The 18,596-nt window shown below is 39.5% G+C and overlaps 1 protein-coding gene across 1 annotated transcript in view; it reads right to left on the bottom strand.

Annotated features, from left to right (window-relative positions):
* Window positions 1-3,785: 3,785 nt before the first annotated feature.
* The window catches only part of RB1 (RB transcriptional corepressor 1), an 82,722-nt gene continuing 67,911 nt past the window's right edge, over window positions 3,786-18,596 (bottom strand). The window contains exons 18-27 of the mRNA XM_075741840.1: window positions 12,343-12,461; window positions 11,796-11,941; window positions 10,951-11,096; window positions 10,266-10,370; window positions 9,252-9,365; window positions 8,993-9,159; window positions 8,058-8,088; window positions 7,566-7,708; window positions 7,048-7,097; window positions 3,786-5,795 (exon numbers count right to left, since the gene is read on the bottom strand). Of these exons, the coding sequence (XP_075597955.1) occupies window positions 5,722-5,795; window positions 7,048-7,097; window positions 7,566-7,708; window positions 8,058-8,088; window positions 8,993-9,159; window positions 9,252-9,365; window positions 10,266-10,370; window positions 10,951-11,096; window positions 11,796-11,941; window positions 12,343-12,461 (1,095 nt within the window). The 3' untranslated portion in view covers window positions 3,786-5,721. The remainder of the gene's footprint in view (window positions 5,796-7,047; window positions 7,098-7,565; window positions 7,709-8,057; window positions 8,089-8,992; window positions 9,160-9,251; window positions 9,366-10,265; window positions 10,371-10,950; window positions 11,097-11,795; window positions 11,942-12,342; window positions 12,462-18,596) is intronic.

Below are 18,596 nucleotides of genomic sequence, written 5' to 3'. Positions count from 1 at the left end.
AACTGAGTCTGCAAAAAAAAGAGCTGGAGAATTTGCATAAGTGTATTTCCACCTTTCAAAGAAATTAATGCCCTAGTTACTTAATGATTAATAAAACTGTCCTCAAAACACCGATGTTCTGGTTTCAGCTGAGATCAAGGTAATTTTCTTTCTAGTAAAGGGTATAGTGCTGTGGTTTGGATTTAGGATGAGAATAACGTTGATAACACATTGGTGTTTTTAGTTGTTGCTGGGTAGTTGTAGTGTCTACACCCAGTCAAGGACTTTCCAGATGCACAGGGAGCTGGGAGAGCACAGCCAGGACAGCTGACCCAGCCTGGCCCAAGGGACATTCCCCACCATAGAGCGTCATGCTCCGGACAGAACTGGGGAAGCGAGCCAGGAGGTGGGATTGCTGCTTGGAAACAGACTGGGCACCAGATTGTTTTATTTTCCGTTCACATGCAGTGAGCAGTTGCATTTGTGTATCACTTACTACTGTTATTATTCTCTTCCTTTGTTATCCTATTAAACTGTCTTTATCTCAACCCTCGAGTTTTTTTGTTGTTTGTTTTTTTTTGTCTGTTCTCCTCCCCATCCCCTTGAGGAAGGGAAAGGGGTGAGCGAGCAGCCGCATGGTGCTCAGCTTCTGTCAGGGACTAAACCACAGCAGTCCTTTTTGGTGCCCAATGTGGGGCACAAAGGGTTGAGATAACAACAGATCTGACCCGAGCATGTCACTATTAATTGTCATTAGACGTGTTGTTTTAGTTGTTCTCAAGAGTTGTGTCATGTAACACCTTACTTGCCGTATATCCTGGTTATCAGTGTTTATGTGTGGTTTGTCACAGCTGGGCATCGGATTAAGGTTACTGCTCTGCTGTTGGGTGTACTACTGGCTTATGGGATAAAATCATTGGTAGTCAGACCAGTTTTGTGTTTGTCGCCCCTACGTAAGAAGAAATGGACACAAAAGTCAACTCATTCAGTAAAGAATGATGAAACAGGGCCATCGCCACAACAGGAGGAAGAGGCAGAACCAGAGGCGACCCACCCAATGCTTGTCCCTGAGTGTGAGGCGAGATATGCAAAGATTTCAGACGGCTTCCAGGCAAGCACATCCTGACCAAGCTGCTCCAGTGCTGGGATAGCAGGGCAAGTTGCTTGGAATTAGAGGGTAGGGAGACCAAGCAGCTGGGATCCCTGTCAAGGGAAGGGGACATGGACAAGGCCATTGGGGAAAAAGGCACAAGCCCTCTGCCTCTGGCTGTCAGGTGTGAGGGAAAGGTACCCCTTCAGTGAAGTTTTTGAGAAAGGGAAGAAAATAGTTCAAATCCTTCTGAAAGCTGATTTTGCCATAAAACAAAGTAAGGTCAAGGGACCTGCACAGGAGATCCAGTTTTTAGGAATAAAATGACAAGATGGGTGCTGTCAGATTCCAATGGATGTGGTAACAAAATAGCAGCCACGTCTCTGGAAACACAGGCTTTCTTAGGCATTGTGAGTTTCTGGCAAATGCGTATTCCAAAGTGCAGTCTGATTATAAGCTCTATCAGGTGACCCAGAAGTGGAATGATTTCAAATGGGGCCCTGAGCAACAACAAGCCCTTGAACAGATTAAACAGGAAATAGTTCATGCAGTAGCCCTTGGGCCAGTCTGGGCAGTACCGGATGTGAAAAACGTGCTCTACACTGCAGCCGGGGAGAATGGTCCTGCCTGGTGTCTCTGGCAGAAAGCACCAGGGGAGACTTGAGGCCAACCCCTGGGGTTTTAGAGTCGGGGATGCAGAGGATCTGAGGCCTGCTACACTCCAACTGAAAAAGAGATACTGGCAGCCTGTGAAGGGCTTCAAGCTGCTTCAGAAGTGATTGGTACTGAAGCACAGCTCCTGCTGGCACCCCGACTGCTGGTGCTGGGCTGGATGTTCAAAGGGAGGGTCTCCTCTACACATCATGCAACTGATGCTACGTGGAGTAAGTGGGTCACACTGATGACACAGCGGGCTCGAATAAGAAACGCCAGGGTTGTTTCTGAAGCAAATGTTCGCATATTTTAAAATGAAACAAATAAGCTAGTCATAATGTACTTGTACTTTGCACCAGTATGACCCAGCCATGATCTTCTCCAGCTGTTTCACATTTGACCCAGGTACCTTCCTGCAGCCACTCCTGTACTCAATATGCAGTTTGCACATTCCAGTACCTGTGAGGAACTTGCTATTTACTACAGCCTCGCTGGATAGCACTGCGCAAGCATGGAATGCTTCACTTGCAAGTCAAATGCAGGAAGAAATAAGTTCCTCTGACATGTAAGAACAAACAGCACTTGGAAACAGGACAGCAGTAAGAGATTAAGGTATAAAACTGCAAATAAAAAGGCAGGGAGTCAGCTCATACCTCTCCAGATGGCTACACAGTCAAGCCAATAGATTAAATTCCCCTCAGCATCAATGGTGAGGAACAGGCGTTTCTGAGATTCAATTCACTTGACCTCACTGCACACACAGAGCTTAGGCTGAGACAAATTTTCTCCACAAATACATGTTTCTCCACAGTGATTAGAGGAAGAGTTTGATCAGTGGTACAATCCTTACCATCAGGCACCTAAAACACCTGTCCCATTTTCTGTCCAACGAATCCTAATTTAGTTTTTTCCTGGAATACAGTTTCAGTATTCTACATCATTTTGAATGCAATGAGGTCTTGCTATAAGAAAGGTACCCTCAAACATAGCAAGATTTCCAAATCTGATTAAAAGCCATTAGTTTCAATCCACATTTATTTGCATATGTATCTGCTTAAAAATAAGACTCTGAAAATGTGTTTTTAGAGGGGGCAGGGACTGGCAAGTCAGCCAGTGCACTTTGTGCTCTAAGCATTGTCATTAACACTGACGCTATAAAGAGCACTGCAAGTTCAGCAGTTTGAGTCACAGGCACCTATGGACTCAATAAAACACGGACAGGGAGCCTGTGAAGCTGAGGTGCCTACAGCCAGATACCTGGCCCAGAAAGCCATGCTGGCTTCCACCAGAGTTTTGACATCCTGGGCTATTTCCAGCCTTCCATTATCTGAAGGGTCCTGCAAGAAATCTGGAGAGGGACTGTTGACAAGGGCATGGAGTGACAGGACAAGGGGTAATGGGTTTAAGCTGAAGGAGGGTCGATTTAGATTAGATGTTAGGAAGAAATTCTTTACTGTTAAAGTGGCAAGGCACTGGCACAGGCTGCCCAGAGAAGCTGTGGCTGCCCCCTCCCTGGAAGTGTTCAAGACCAGGTTGGATGGGGCTTTGGGCAACCTGGTCTAGTGGAGGGTGTCCCTGCCCATGGCAGGGGGGGTTGGAACTAGATGACCTTCGAGGTCCCTTCCAACCCAAACCATTCTATGCTTGTAGCAGTTCTGCGAGTGAAAATCAATTAAGAAAAGCAGGGTGGTGACATGATGGGAACTCTTCTAAATGTGGACACAAATGTCTCTGAAGCACTGCCTCAGGCACCTCTGTGAGGGCTGTGACAATGACCCAGACCATGATGCAGACCTGCGTCTGCCCGAAATGCTACCAGTGGTGATCCTGGAACAAAAGGTCTGGCGAGAGTGACATTTCCAAAACATCCTATGGAAACTTCTGAAGGTAACTACAAGCCCAACAGCAGAACTATTTGAATCTCTGCACCAAGAGGGAATCACTGGAGATGGAGTGACGTCTGCTTCTACCAGCTGCAGAATCCTGGTGGAAGTGTGGTACAAAAGGACATTATTACCATATGAAGTCACCTTCTCATCTAATCAAAGAAAATTACCAACTATAAATCTTTTAAAATCTATTTTATTTATCTTGAAAGGAGAGAAAATGATTAGTTGTATAAAATATTATTGTACATTTGATGTAAAGCCTTCAGTCTGTTTGAACAAAAGAAAAAAAAATACATTGTCACAGTAAAGAAATAATATATCTGTTTAGGTACTGGGCTCTAATGTCACTCCTCTAGCCAAAGGATCATGGAAGAACTTCAGCTGCTGTAACAGAGCTTATGGTCAGTGTACCCCAATGTTAACATACATTCTGTCTGTAAGACTCTGTAGAAAGCGAGAAAATAAACATCAGGTACTCTCTTAACACTTCTGTACATTTTTTCAGGAAGAAAGTTGAAGCCATATTGAGACTAAAAAAATAATTCCATTTTATTTTGAAATTAATTGATAAATCAGTGTGCTGCTCATAGAATTTTTAGTAGCTCTAGGATTAGCTTCTGTTCAACACAAGAACTGATCTTTAAAATGTACTACTATAAGTATGCTAGGTCATCAGCTGAACAATTTCTGAATAAGCTACCCGGAGAAGATGTTGTTCTAAAATGTTTGTGTAATGAATAGCATGCTTTTCTACTATAACTGGTTTAATTTAAGTAGCTGCAAAAGCTAAATTTCATAAAAATGGGTAATTTTACAGCAAGACTTTATTGATGCATATTTTAGTCCACTGGAAGTAAAACATGTGCTTTCCTTAACTGGCTATTTTGCAAACACTTTGCCATTGCAAGAAAAATTCCAGTATCTTAATCAGTAACTTACAAACCCGTAAGACGAAAAAAGTTTTGGGTTGTTTTGGGGTTGGTGGTTGATTTTTTTGTTGTTGTTGTTTGTTTTGCTAGTTGCAACAGTTCACAAGTTGCTGGTTAAACTCTGCCTTTTCAGTAAAATATGGCAGACTGATTTTCCCAACATGGGCTCATCAAGTTCAGCTTTTGTGCAGATGCTGCGGTGAGGCCAATGGGAGATGCCCCCTGCTTTTAGCTGCCAGGCTACTCTTTTTCACCTATAACAAAGAGGTTTGGTGTGTGTTTCGCAAGCTATTTGGTGAATTTTATACAGTTAGGTGAAAATTTGAAGAAATCAAGAAAATTCTACATCATTAGAATTTCAAAATCTCATGTGTACCAGGAGGGATTGAGGTTTGGGGTTCTTTTTTCTTTTTAATAATTGAGATTTTCCAAACTAAGAAAGTGCACATCAAGTGCCCTGAATATGGGAAAAAGCTTCAGCTTCTGGGAGGATTCTCTGTGGGATTCATATTCCATGAAATTCAAACTGATGGACAGTGTAACTGCCCTCTGAAATTACACTGGAGCGAGAGCTGGGGAGGGAAAAACTACAAAATGCTAAGTTTTCAGTAGTACGGCTACGTAATGAGTTCACTTTGAATTCAGGTTGTAATTTTTATGCAAGGCTCTGACTCCGCAAGGTCTGTGACTGCTGTGCAGTTTAAGTTAATGGGAATTCGATGTGCTAATTATATACAGACACAGAAATCTTTGCACTATCTGGCTCCTCATTTTCAAAATTTGCAAGTAATGAAAAATCTAAAAATGAAATCTAAGAAACAACATTAGTGCATTTCAAATAATTCTAGCTAAAATTTTCTCTTTAGACAGAAAAATTCAATCTAAGTAGACTGAATTGGCTTAAATCAGTAATGTTGCAATAGGAAACTAAAATGCCTTCCAAGTCTGTTTTTCCAAGTCCTCAAAAAAATATATAAATTAAATTCAGTGGCTTACATTGTATACATGCTACATCATAAGGCAAAGTATCATGAAAACCATTAAAAAATTTAAAAAGTCCAAATGCTGTAAACTACCAGTTCGGAATAAAAAGCAACTAAAAAAGCAACTCAATGAAGGCTGTAAAAACAAAAATAATCTAAGCGGGCCTGCAGTGCAGCCCCTGGTCCTGAGAAGAATCTCACTTTTTTTCACTGGCTGAGGTATCATTTCCATCATTCAGTTTCTGCTTTTGCATTCTTGTTCGAGTAGATGCTAAAAAGAAAAAAAAAAAAAGAATGAAGTTAAATAGTTTTTTCAGAATTACTTGGGACGCGACTATTTCTTGTAAAAATTAGTAATGACACAAGGAATTGAATGACACTATTCTAAATAAAACAAATCACACATTTTAAAAGCAATTCTGAGTTACTTCAGCAATTCCCGCTCAATCTCACACATCTCAAATTCATTCTACCTCTTTGCTGAATCTCTCATTGCTTCTGTACCCTTGCTTTGCCTGTTTTCATCTTAAAGACAAGCCAATGGACTGCATCACATCAGGATCCCGGCTCGTTGCCAGGCAGATGCAATGGGCTGAGCGGTCCCTGCATCCCACAGCAGAAATGCCTTTTCCCCTCAGTGAGACACTAACACAAGTGGACGTGAAGTAAAACATCCCTTCTTATCCTCTGCCACAAGTAAATACTGAAATGTTTCCTCTACCCTAAAACAAACAAGAGGTGCCTGGACCCGTAGTCATACCTATCCTGACAAACACACGCTTCCTAGGTAAGAATTTTTAACAGGCAAATCCGCTCAGCTGCAGAGCTCGGATTCCACCAGAGAGTGAGAATGCCCGGTCAGACCAAGCGTGTTCCTTCTCAGGAGGGGAAACTATCAACTCGGATGTGGGGAATAGGATGGTTTGCTTCTCATGAGCTAGATTTCAATTTTATTGGAAAAACAGAAAAGTGATCCCAGAAAATCTGAAAGAAATGCTGATCTGCAGTAGAAGATAAAGCAGTCTGCTGTCTTTTATACTAAAATGCCTGAAAGCAACAGACAAAATGACGGACAATTTTAGTCTGTATATAATTTTCCTTTACTATACTGTAATTGCCTAAAAAAGTGTTCTGGTCAACAAAACACTGCTGCAATTACTACTGATTTCTACCTGCAAGCTCTCAGCTAGGGGTCTGTCTCTGGAACCAATCGGAAAGCCTTGGCAAGCATTTAATTCCATTTCAAGAATTCTAGTGTTTAGGAAAAATGCACGTCATGCTGGTTTTCTTATTCACATGTGATATAGCATCTTCTATATTGCTGTGCCATTTAATATCCTTTACAAGGCTTTTGAAGATTTCCATTTTATAATCTGCATTTTCAAGATTAAATGGAACAAGTACAAACAACCTAAGCCAGTTACCTAAATGGTATCAGTGTTGAGCTATGTTTTCATCTGAAAACAAACTGTTTCATCCAAGGTACTCGCTGCTGTGCAGTTAATGAAAAAAATACTACTCACTCATTTCTGCAAGCTTTTGTTGGAATTTGGACTCCTGGGGTAGGTGTTTGCTGCAGATAGAAAGCATTTGATTAAGTGGAAGTTAAAAAAACAGACAAACCCTTGATTTTTATCCCAGTAAACCTATAAATAAAAAATGAATCAAGGCTAGTTCACTTCAGTGCTATTGCCTTCTCTTACAAAGATGCAAACTCTTTTCTCCTCCATGCTAAAGAGTTGCTTGATTTCTCATACATATAAAAAAAATGGGGTTTGTTTTGTAAAAGATTGACTAAAGACAACAGCATGGTTTAGCACTCAGCAGTAACACCAGGATGCTGGATGTATAGGCACTAAGTCAGTCCGTACTTCTGACACCAGTGTCCAACTGAGCAGTATGATGCTACCATCTCTCATTTAATATATTTACTAAAGTTGACAAATTAACAGAAGTTAGGATGTCAGGAAGACGTTAGCATTGAAAGTCCCAAGAACCAAATACATTTAAGTTTACTGAAAAGCCGAGAACAATCTCTTACCTTCCGTCTGCTTCGTCTTGCCCTTCTATATCAAAGCGCAGCCTCTTCAGTGGCTTAGGAGCAGCGCTTACCTCTGCGCTGCGTTTTAGCTGGCAGTCGCTGTTGCACACCATCTGGTTTATCTTTTGAAACTTTTCAGAAGTCTGAAGTTACAAGAAAATAGGGAAAGAATTGCCAATAAATCCCGAAACTACTCAAACTTTCCAGATTATCCACTAAGAAAAAAATTAGGAGTTCTAAAAGTGCAGTTTAAGAACTCTACCTTCTTTCAAAGCAACTGAAATAAAATGCAAAACATTTTAAAAGTAAAGTCTGGATATTTGAAAGGACTTAACAGGACTCCCCTGTAATCTTTGTGCTCACAGATTCCATCAAAATACTACGTTAAATTAGAGATGTTCACTGGCCAGTTCTACAGGTGTCAGCAAGCTATCCCATTCCTCCAAAAGCTACATGCATTCAAGCCCAAACATTAAAAATGTTAAAACTCACCCCAAATGATTCACCAATTGACACCAAAATTCTGCCAAATGAAGAAAAGAAGTATATTTAACAGTAAGATTAAGTTACATTTAACACTAATTACATCCACAAATTTGCACAGTTTAGCACAAGACATTAACCAAGTCTTCTCCCCTCTCTCTGCGTTAAAGAGTGCAAACCCAGACTGGGGGTCGCTGTGTTGAGACCATTTGCGTTCCCACTGGGGCCAGTGAATGCTGAATCCCCAAATCAACTGTACCACACAGACAGAAAAGAAATTGTGGCTTGAAAGAACTGGAGGCCCCAGCAGGAAGACACTTTGGTGCTGGGTACCCAGATAATCATCTTTTCATCTGTACCTTTAGGGGTTTGCTAATCAAAACCATGCAGGACTTCAACTTAAAATATACAATAATAATTTTTCTACACAGCAGGCCAGCTGCAATGGCCTAGTTGATCCTAGTTTGAAAAGCCCACTGGAAACTGGCATACTTGCCGCCATCTCTGTCTGCTAAAAACTAGTGACCAACAGTTTGAAATGTTCTGCTCCAATATTCCAAACCATTTTGTTCCAAAACAGTATTTTCTCTTTAAACAAGCATTCAAAGCTCATTTATGTTTTTCAGGAGTGTGATCCAGAGGCAAAGTCAACAACATTTAAGCAACTATGTCGGAAACCCCCTCTTGGATGTGACTAGTCTGAAAAAAAATGGAAAAACAACCACCCCACCAAACTCCTTGAGCACAGTGACTGAATTGAAACAAAAAAGCACTCAAAGATGAATAAAGATTCCAAATACAGGACACAAACTTATAACCAGAAAAGATAAAATAACCACAGACTACTGACAAACTAGACTATGCAGTTTTCCAATTTGCTTCCACCAAAAATCTCCCAAATATCTTTAATTTAGCCAAAAAAAAAAAGCTTGTCAACAACCTACCTAGACCTTGGAGTCATCTTTGTGGGCGATTGAAACCCCTCGGAGAATTTGTAAGGGCTCTTCAAGGGTGAGATGTAGATGTTATTGCCAGCAGGGACACGCCGAGGAGAGTTGGAAAACTGGTAAGGGCTGCGAGGAATGTGTGGGATAGGTGACAGAGTGGGAGGCTATAAAAATAATAAAATAATCATAAAGTTTTATTGTCTACATATTCCTGTTCAGTTAAATAATGAATACTGAACACAACTAACAGGCTTACCCTGTTGGAGGCATACTGCAAAATGTTCGTTTTCAGCTTCTGCATAAACACTAAGTTGTAGAAGACTATAATGGAGTCATACTGTTCTTCCCTGATAAGAACACGTTTGAAAGTCTACATAGGGTGAGAAAATCATACACAGATTTAAAACAAAAAAAAAAAAAAGGATAAAAAAATTTACATTTGACAAACTCATAAAACCATTCATAAAGTCTGTGTTAGATAAGAGCTAAGATGGCACTTGTATGGTGTGCAAGCCATTGTAACTACTATTTAGAACTGTTCTAAACTGTTGTTTTTTTCCAAAAAAGTATGAACATCATTAGAAGCATCTACCTCATAAACTGGTGCAGCCACCTAGTGCCAATGCAGTTCATCAGTACTTTTAACAACATCTTCCAAATTTAAGCTCTATTTACTTTCACAGACACACAACTGTCAAAAAAAAAAAAAGGCTTCACTACTGTGCACACCTTGGAAGGCTGAAAAAAAGAATCATTACAGACTGATGTGGATAAAATAGTTCTCTAGGCTTGCAGAGAAAAGTCTGGAGTTTAGCTAAGATGGGCAAATATACTATGAGAAATTCTGCTACTAAAAGGATGCCTACAGTTAATTCACTATTTGATTGTTTGATTGATTTTCTATTGATTTAATTATCATTTTGTGCAAAGATTTAAGTACAGTAAGGCCCCTGCACAGAATCAAACTTCTCAGTGTCAGAATTAAGCCTGCAACTTTAATACATACATCCAGTCTCCAAATAGAATCATAAGTTTTGAAGTAAAAAAGTAGAATGACATTTGCTTTCTGAGGAGAGTTACCAAACTATTTGTGAAAGATGTTCAAAGAAACATTTAGCATTAGAGCCAGTTTTCTCCTCCACAAAATGGAGATACAGCAAAGCACAAGTTTTCTTTTGTATGTTCACGTGCAGTTTGTTATTTTTGATTTAGACAGACAGAGAGAAACAATTAGTTTATAACATTTTATGGAATTAAAGAATTTCCATACCTCTTGATTTGTGTTGGGAAGCTCCTTGTATGCCGAAACTATTATTTTAAATCTAAGATCTACATTCTTTACTTTGCATATGCCATACATGGAACACATCATGATCTATTAAAGAAATAAGACAAGACAACTGGAAATGTAGAAAATTAATTCAGCTTCTTCAAGTTAAGAAATCAATTGATGAGCTTTCTACTACTGATTGTGCTCTGTAAACTAGCATGCAACTCAACTTCCTAAGAACTTCCAGAATATAAGTCCACTACTGTTCCCTCCATTTCTGTATGACAATCAACCAATTGGAACTGACAGTATTTTCTCAAACTCATTTCCCATGCTGCAATTTTAGAGAAGAATAACAAAACATTTATCAGTCACACATGTTGTCTTCCCAAAGAAAAATCAGTATTTTCTTATGCAAATTACTAGAAAATGCAGTGTGTCTTCATTATTTTGAAAATAGCTGTAAATGGTAATTGAAGATCCCACAGTAAGTAACTGCCAACACTTAAAAAAACCTGAGATGATAGACTTCAGTCTAAATTAATTTCTCCTCTGAGTGATGAAGAGAGACATAAAAACTCAGATTACAATTTCTAATGGCTAAAGAAACATTGTAAAGGTATAAGGAACATTTTGTTCAGGAGAGTCTTTTTCAACTTTTTAAAAAGTTTTTTGTTAATGTTACCTGGTCCAAGTGCCTGTCTCTCATAAGTTCATACTCATTTTGCAGTGTGTGCTGGAAGAGGGTCCAGATCAAGGGTTCCAGGTCAGGATGATCAGAAAGAAGCCGAAAGAACAGGGTATGTAGTCGAAGATAGGCCAGTAGATACACTTGAGAAAGAAAGAAAAATAAACTGAAATAGTAATAACAGGGGTATACAAAATAAAAGGAGCGTGATGGAGGATGGGCAGAAACAAACGTTCACTATCTCCCACTACAGGAACTACGAGCCATCAAATGAAGGTAGTAGAAGCCAAGTTCAAAATAAATGGAAAAGGTTCTTCATACAACAGGTAATGGACACACAGAAGTCCACACCAAACAATGCTACACATGTATGTCTATGTTGATTCAAAAAGAGTCTGAACAAGCATTTGGAACACAAATTGAGAGTTACTAAGTGGACACATCGCAAAAGGCTCAGGAAAACACCCAAACTGGAGAAAGTCAAAGCTTGGGAAAGCATTCAGGGGGAAACACCATATATGCTTGCCCAGTTCTTAAGCTTCCCATGGCAACTATTTATGGTCACTGCTGGAAAAGGATACTAGAAGAACCCTCCCTCTGAGCCCATATGGCCATTCTTACAATCAGTAGGTAAGTTTTCAGTTCGAACTTGCAGTGTGTAGAGTGCACGCATTAACCCGCTGACATCCTTTTACCATTTCTTCCAAGAGCAGCTGAGGGTTTGCACAGTGTTTAATACAGATTCTACTATAATCTTTTAAGAAATGTTGAGCTCCAAAATCCAAAAAGGATAAATAACAAGAGATAACTTTGCAATTTCAGCATGTACAGAAGCAACAAACCTTTTTTGTAGAAGAGAGAGAGGGAGGTAGATTTCTGTGCTTTCTGTGTTTGGGGGGTCACAGCTGGCTGAGCATCTGGAGTGGAAGTAGCACTTGGAGGAGGTCCAGATGCTTTCTTCTTTGGAGATCTCACAGGAGAAAGATAGCTGGAGATTCAACACATATTAAGCACTTCAACATCACAGGATAAAGGAACAAATTTGTATGAATACTTGCAGGAACTCTTCCCTCATTAGAAGAAATTAATTGCTACTGTAACCTGTTATTCCCATATAAGGGATTAAAAATTCAAGTTCTTGATTAAATACCTGATAAAGGAACTTACTTATTCCTAGACAAGCAAGAAAACAGTTTGCAATTACAAGTTTGATAGAGCTTGGAAAAAAATAAGTCAAAATTTCATTTAGCTAAATTTACATGTATAAGAAGCAGTAGCAAATACAACAGTTCAACATAACCTAAGTATCAAGCCTAACAAGTAGATTTAAATATTAAGGGCAATATTAACTTCACATTTTACTAGACCTCAAGCATGCACATCACTTACAGGTCTGCTGCAGTGTGATTATGTTGGAGAGGCAGATTGAGCGTGGAAGTGGGCTCAGGCTGATCAGTTTGGCCTTCTCGTTCTTTTGACTGCTTGATAAGATCGAACAGAGGCGACCCCTAGAAAAATGACAGTAACAGTACGTTATACTGAGAATAGATAACCACGCTAGATGGATTTTGTTCCTTCTTCTCTAAAAACCACCCCTATAATATGATCCTAAATGGAAGATTAATGCTTTGAAATACTTCAGAATATTTGTATTTTGCCAGATAAATTTTAACTATTTAACTGACAAATTTTAGCTATTAAATACACCAAACACTTTTTCTGTTTCAATAGCAGCCTGTTAGATATAGGCTAACTGCAGAGTTCAGTCATAGTTGTATTCTAGTCTCTTATTGCTTCCTATTAAATAGCCACTCCTGAAAAGACGACCAAACAATACAAGAAAATACAAAAAAGGTCACATTCCCAGGAAAAAAACCCCACACCACATTGGTGACTAAAAGTTACTGCTGTATCTAGGGTCAATCCATTTCTGCTACAACATCTTCTCAACATTTTACACATGATAATATACAAAACACGGTCGTAATTCATCTAACAGCACTGGGGACTATTCAGATCTCTACAGTATCATGTTCCAGAGTTACAGTCACTCACATTAAGTCTCCGCCCTCATGCCCAAAACCAAAAAACATTTTGATTTTAGGTAATTATCAGTACTTTAGGCAAGGCAGCTGGAATACATCTGAACATAGTAAGAGCCTGAGGTAGGAGGCGATGCCGAGAGGATGCAAGTGGAATGGAGAAGGTTCAGGCTGAAGCAACAGTAGTACAACTGCTGATGTTAGTAATAAACAGCAGTCTTGCAGTAACAAAATCTTAAGCTTTTGCTGCTTGTGCGTCATGTACAGAGCAGAATTATGCTGAAACAGCAAGGCTGCATAGGAAAGTATTTTGGTACCATATTTGTAATTAATTTTGAAAACATAGGGTTGCTGGCTTCTGGGTTTTTTTATTTTACTTAAACAGGAGACTCATCTTTGAGCTCAATGTTGCCTTCCAATGGTGCAGCATCAGAACTCCAGAAGCAACAGAACATCTGATTAGCAAACAGTCGCCTTCTCGGGAAAAAGCAGTGTCCATAAGACTGGGAATGTAGTGGGCAAACCCAGAACATTCAGCATTCTCCTCCAAATGATCCCCCAAAACACAGCAGTAAAATCAATCAGCTCAACGCTTTGTACATCATGCATCATCTGATTGTCCAAGATCTATTTGATCCTACAAATGCATGTTACTAATATTGAAGTATGATGGCTACAATAACAAACAGGAGCACAGCAGGCATCTAAAGCAAGGTGCATCACTTGGCTAAGGCAATAAGAAAAGGCCTGGTAAAACGAGATTAGATTTACTAGAATTAAAACTAGCATTGAGATTTTCCTCGTTTAGCCTTATTTCTGAAAAAAGAACACTTTTCTTCTGAAGTGCACCAACTAAAAATTCAGAGCAACAAGAGCGATTTGAGATTTACAATTTTGCACATTGTGTAATTTTTAAATTACAATTTTGGGAATACTGGAGCTGTTCCATCCATAACAGAAAAACATCAATTACTGACTCATAACCACATAGTTATTTCTCCATCATTTCTCAACCAGATCAGCTCTTGGGCTGGTTTGCATCATCTTTCCCTGTGCTTAAGAGTGCATGCACTTCTCACTTGTTTCTGTCAGTGCTGCCCTTGCTGGAAATGCAGAGACACGACCTTCTCCATTTCTCATTCTTATGGCCACTTGGCCTCTTCCTTTTTATTATTCCCATCAGTGTTTCACTATGCCCTGAAGAATCCAAGCTTCTTTCCCAGAGCCATCATTAATTCATTGCTGAATCATCTCTTGATTCCTTGACTAAGCGTGAATCCCGCTTCATTCATTTCACATTTTAGCTGTTAATGACTGGGGAAGTATAGTTTTTAATGAAGCATCAGTAGGAGGAAAAGGGGAATGAGAGGTCAAGAAACAGACGCAAAAATTGCTATTTTTGAAGTTAGCACTTGAGACCAGCAATTCCAGGTCCTCTCTCAACTCTGCTCCAATTTTCACTACACAGAGCTGATTTCATTACATAAGGTCTGGGGATACAGCACCTTGCTACCTATGGAAGGGACCTGCCTACTTTTGCATGATTTCCACTCCTCCTTTTCCACTTGCCAGCCCTGACAATCAGTCAACCTCCACATAAGTCAATTTGATGCACTAAACCAGCAAATATTAATTGACACTGTGGTTAAAAATGCATCAGGATAAATGGGGTGTTATCACCCAGCCGGCCCCCAGCAGCGCCAACAATGGTGGGACGTGAGAAAGCAATGACTCAACACCTGCCCTTGGACAAACCGCGGTCGGGCTGTCTATCCGGACTGCAGGAACTTTGTTAGCATTGCAGTTGCACAAGGGAGGAAAAGGTTATTTAGTTTTCAAACCTGGTGAAATTTAAAGTGGGCATTCTGCCGAGCACAATTTCTACCTTACAGCTGAGAAGGCTTTAGACAAAGCCCTCTGGGCTCTTTTCCCAGGGATGCCTGCTACTCTCGCTGGTAGCTTTCCATATGCACAGCCATATAGTTGAAGAGAAGTAGGTACTACACTGAGGCTGGTGCCTCACAACCCCCCCCCCCAAGTATGCCATTATGTAGAAATATACAGAGACAAGTTTTCTCAAATGCATTTACCCCTCACGCTGAAAAATTGATGGGTTTAATTACACCCTTGCCTCCTCTCTTTATATTTAAACATGAAAAAGGCTGCTACTTAGTGAATCTGAAGTGCAATCTGCAGCTTTTCAAGCTTATCAGGGCAAACTCTGTTCGGTTTTAGTCCCACTACTTGGTATTCAGCAATCTACCTCTTGCTCGTATGACCGAAATACAACATCATTAACCAGACAATTACCGGTCCTCTAAGTAACACTCACAAAAGAACTTTAACCCCTGGGTCCAGCTTTATCAAACTGGAATGTTTATCAGTAACTTGTTTCTAAAGCAACATTATTCACACTATCTTTTACAAATTTTATATTGCTTTTTAAAGCTTTTAAGCAACACTTCAGGTCAACAGGTCACCTCCAATGCATTCCTTTCACATGAAAGGAGTTTTGCAGTTTTTACTTTAATTTAATGCTCAGTAAGTGATTAATGTTACTAGATGCAGCCATGGAATAAATTTTATTAATTAAGTGAAATGCTGCTTTTCATCTGAGACTTCCCTGTGATGGCTAGGCAGGCCCCATTTTATTAGCACAAAAAGGGAAAAAAGCAATTAAGGCCTAAAACTTCTCAGGGTCAAACGGCCACTGGCATCAGAATGAAGAATAAGACTGAAATTTGACTCGGTCCCCTCTCACACTACCCAAGGCTAACTATAACTCTGCAAACTCCGTGAATTAAGTGGGGCTTCGCTAAGTGAGCCTCTGCAGGATGTTTCCCTGCAGCAACACCTGCACCGCAAGCATCTGCAGTGATTTTTCCCAATTTGAAAGCTCCTTTTATGGACAAAACTGGCAGAATTTCTTGTTGGCTAATCTTTATTTGGTTATGGTGAAACTACAGGACACACAGGTGCTTCCCAGCTTCCTGATCTTTACATCAGCTCTGTCCCAACAACATGTTTAACTGGACTTTGGTTTCCATGAAAAGATTAAATCCTTAAATATGAGGAACAGCAACCCGGGGATTTGGGTGTGCTCCACTGACTACATAGGAAGTCCCTGAGCAGCTTTACTCTCAGCAGTGCTAATTAGCAGTTCACAATACTGCTTTTGTCTTTATCTTCTATTGCTCTATACTTCCATTCTTTACAATAATTTCCTAATTGATTTTCAGGTTTTAGTTATTTGTCCACAATAAATCTTAATGCAATGTTTATCACTAAACTATGTGGGTATCTCAGTGCCTAGCTACCTTATCAGTGTGTTTTGGGTTTGTTGGGGTTTTTTTAAATATATAATCAACACCACCTCAAATTATTCAATCAGTCAATACATAACATTAAGAAACATTCATAATATGCTAAAAGGTGGCTGTGATTTTGCAAGGCAAAACAAAGCCGATTTAGAATTGAGAGCTTTGGAATAGATGTGATGGAAGTGCAAGGACTGGATCGGCACAAGCTATTTCCACTCCTCTCTCCCATGACAGAATTACGTGCCCAGATAGTTGACTTTTGCTTGCAATTGTATTTTCAGAAGCTTCACGTAAAAATTAGTATTCGGAATTCTGAAATAATTTAGGCCTGCCAAAAAAAAATATACTTCACAGTCTAAATTTGAATAGTATTTACCATGAAAAAAAATAATTAAGGACCATCTTTTAATTTCATACATATGAGTTATGTTCTATAAGTTACGATTCTATTAGGGCTTGTTTTTACAAAATTTATACAGAAAAACATTAACTGCAGTGTTAATGGTTTAATTCATACAGGAATGCTGTCAGATCTGCTTTTAAGTCCGTAGAGCAAATATATGTTTAACACAAGTCCTATTGCTACCTTACTGATTTCCAGCCTTTAAGATCAAGTAATACTGTCATCAGGCTTTGTGAGGATCTCCTTTTATCTAAATGCATAGTATGCGGGGTAGGGGGAGGGAGGAGGAAGCAGAAGAGAAACAGTGACTGTTAATTAGTTCTGGTCATTTGAGAGTGATATTTTGACAGGCTTTTCCTCCTCACACAAGAGGCTTAGAAAGTCATAAAGTATGGAGGAAGTGACAAGCACATACTGATACACATACAAATCATGAAAACTCTGATTATTTAAAGTCCTTGATGAAAAGCACGCGAGCAGCTGACCTGAAAGCGGGTGTCCTAGCCTCAAGCTTGTTAGGAATTTTCAAGTTCAGTTCTCTCATGTTCCTGTTTCTCATAAAATTTAGAAATAAAATTAAATTAAATTAAAAAGTTATTGCACTAGAAAAAGAATAACTGCTTCTGGTCTGGCACGTAAGACCCATTGTGGAAATGTGGAACTGATTTAGGCAGTCTCTAGTGAATATAGATACTTATTAATATGAAATCAAGCATCTCTAATGGGAGAAACTGAGATTTCCTATCAAAAGCTACCTGAAGGCCTAGCAAAAAAAGGAGTTCAAATCTCTCCAGTCAGAGAAGGAAAGCCAGGTCACCACAGTCTGGGCATGCATCTTAAACCTGTGTTGCTTTAAATGATGCTGCAAATCCATTCTCTTTGCAGTTCTGCAATAATCTAGTCTTCCTTAAAGGCCTCTGGAGAGACCTGGCAAATTCAGCCATTATTTCAGAACAATCAACATCACAATTTTCAACTCCTCCACTCCCAAAATTGCTCTTCACCAGATGGTTTTATATTAACAGGGTCTATCAGCAAAGGGCCAAGGGGCTACTTCACTACAAGATATAAAAGCATCATCAAGATATCCTTCCTAGCAATGGAGAAGGATGCATATGAAAACAGCCATCAAACTTCTGAGAGGCCCACCACATGTGTCTTCCCCAGAAGTTATGGGAGGGTGTGGGGAGAGATGAAAAAAAAAAACCCCTCAAAACCATATCACAGCAAGACAAACAGTTGACAGGCATAATGAGCTATTTGGGGTGATAACTGCTTTTCAAAAGAGCAGTCAGGCAACATTAAAAAGTGAACAAATTTAAAGACAACCCAGGGATTCCAGCAACTTCAATTTCTTCCTCCAGTTTTTAAATTTTAAACATAAAGGTGATAGTCATTATCTTAACACAGAAGGTCTAATGCTATTGGTATGTTCAAAAATATTACACAGATTGATGATAACAATCTGCAAATAGGGAAACTACTGACACGGCTATTGCTTCGTAGCTCTCAAACCAATCACCAGTTGAATATTGAAGAGAAAAATGAACCACGATCATCAGGACTGCTCCTATTTGCTAAGGCTGCGAGACTAACTTTTTAAAAACGGCCTTGAAAGGAAGTTTGAAAAGACAGTCTACAACTAGAACTACATTTTTATTCAACTATTTTGTTTAAACTACTCAGAATGACCCTGAGGACACTGCTACTACACAGCTTGCAGTAGGCTCTTGCACCACTTTCTTCAGTTTTTCTGCTCAAGACTCATACATAACTTACAGCGCTTTTTATAAAGAAAAAGAAAGGCTCTGAGTAACTAAGGAGTTAGTATTCAGCACGTTAAAGCCTTAACCACACAAATACTCTAAGTCAGTACAA

This window comes from Balearica regulorum, chromosome 1, assembly GCF_011004875.1.
Source record: "Balearica regulorum gibbericeps isolate bBalReg1 chromosome 1, bBalReg1.pri, whole genome shotgun sequence".
Lineage (NCBI taxonomy): Eukaryota > Metazoa > Chordata > Aves > Gruiformes > Gruidae > Balearica > Balearica regulorum.
This window is presented reverse-complemented; position numbering and strand designations above follow the sequence as displayed.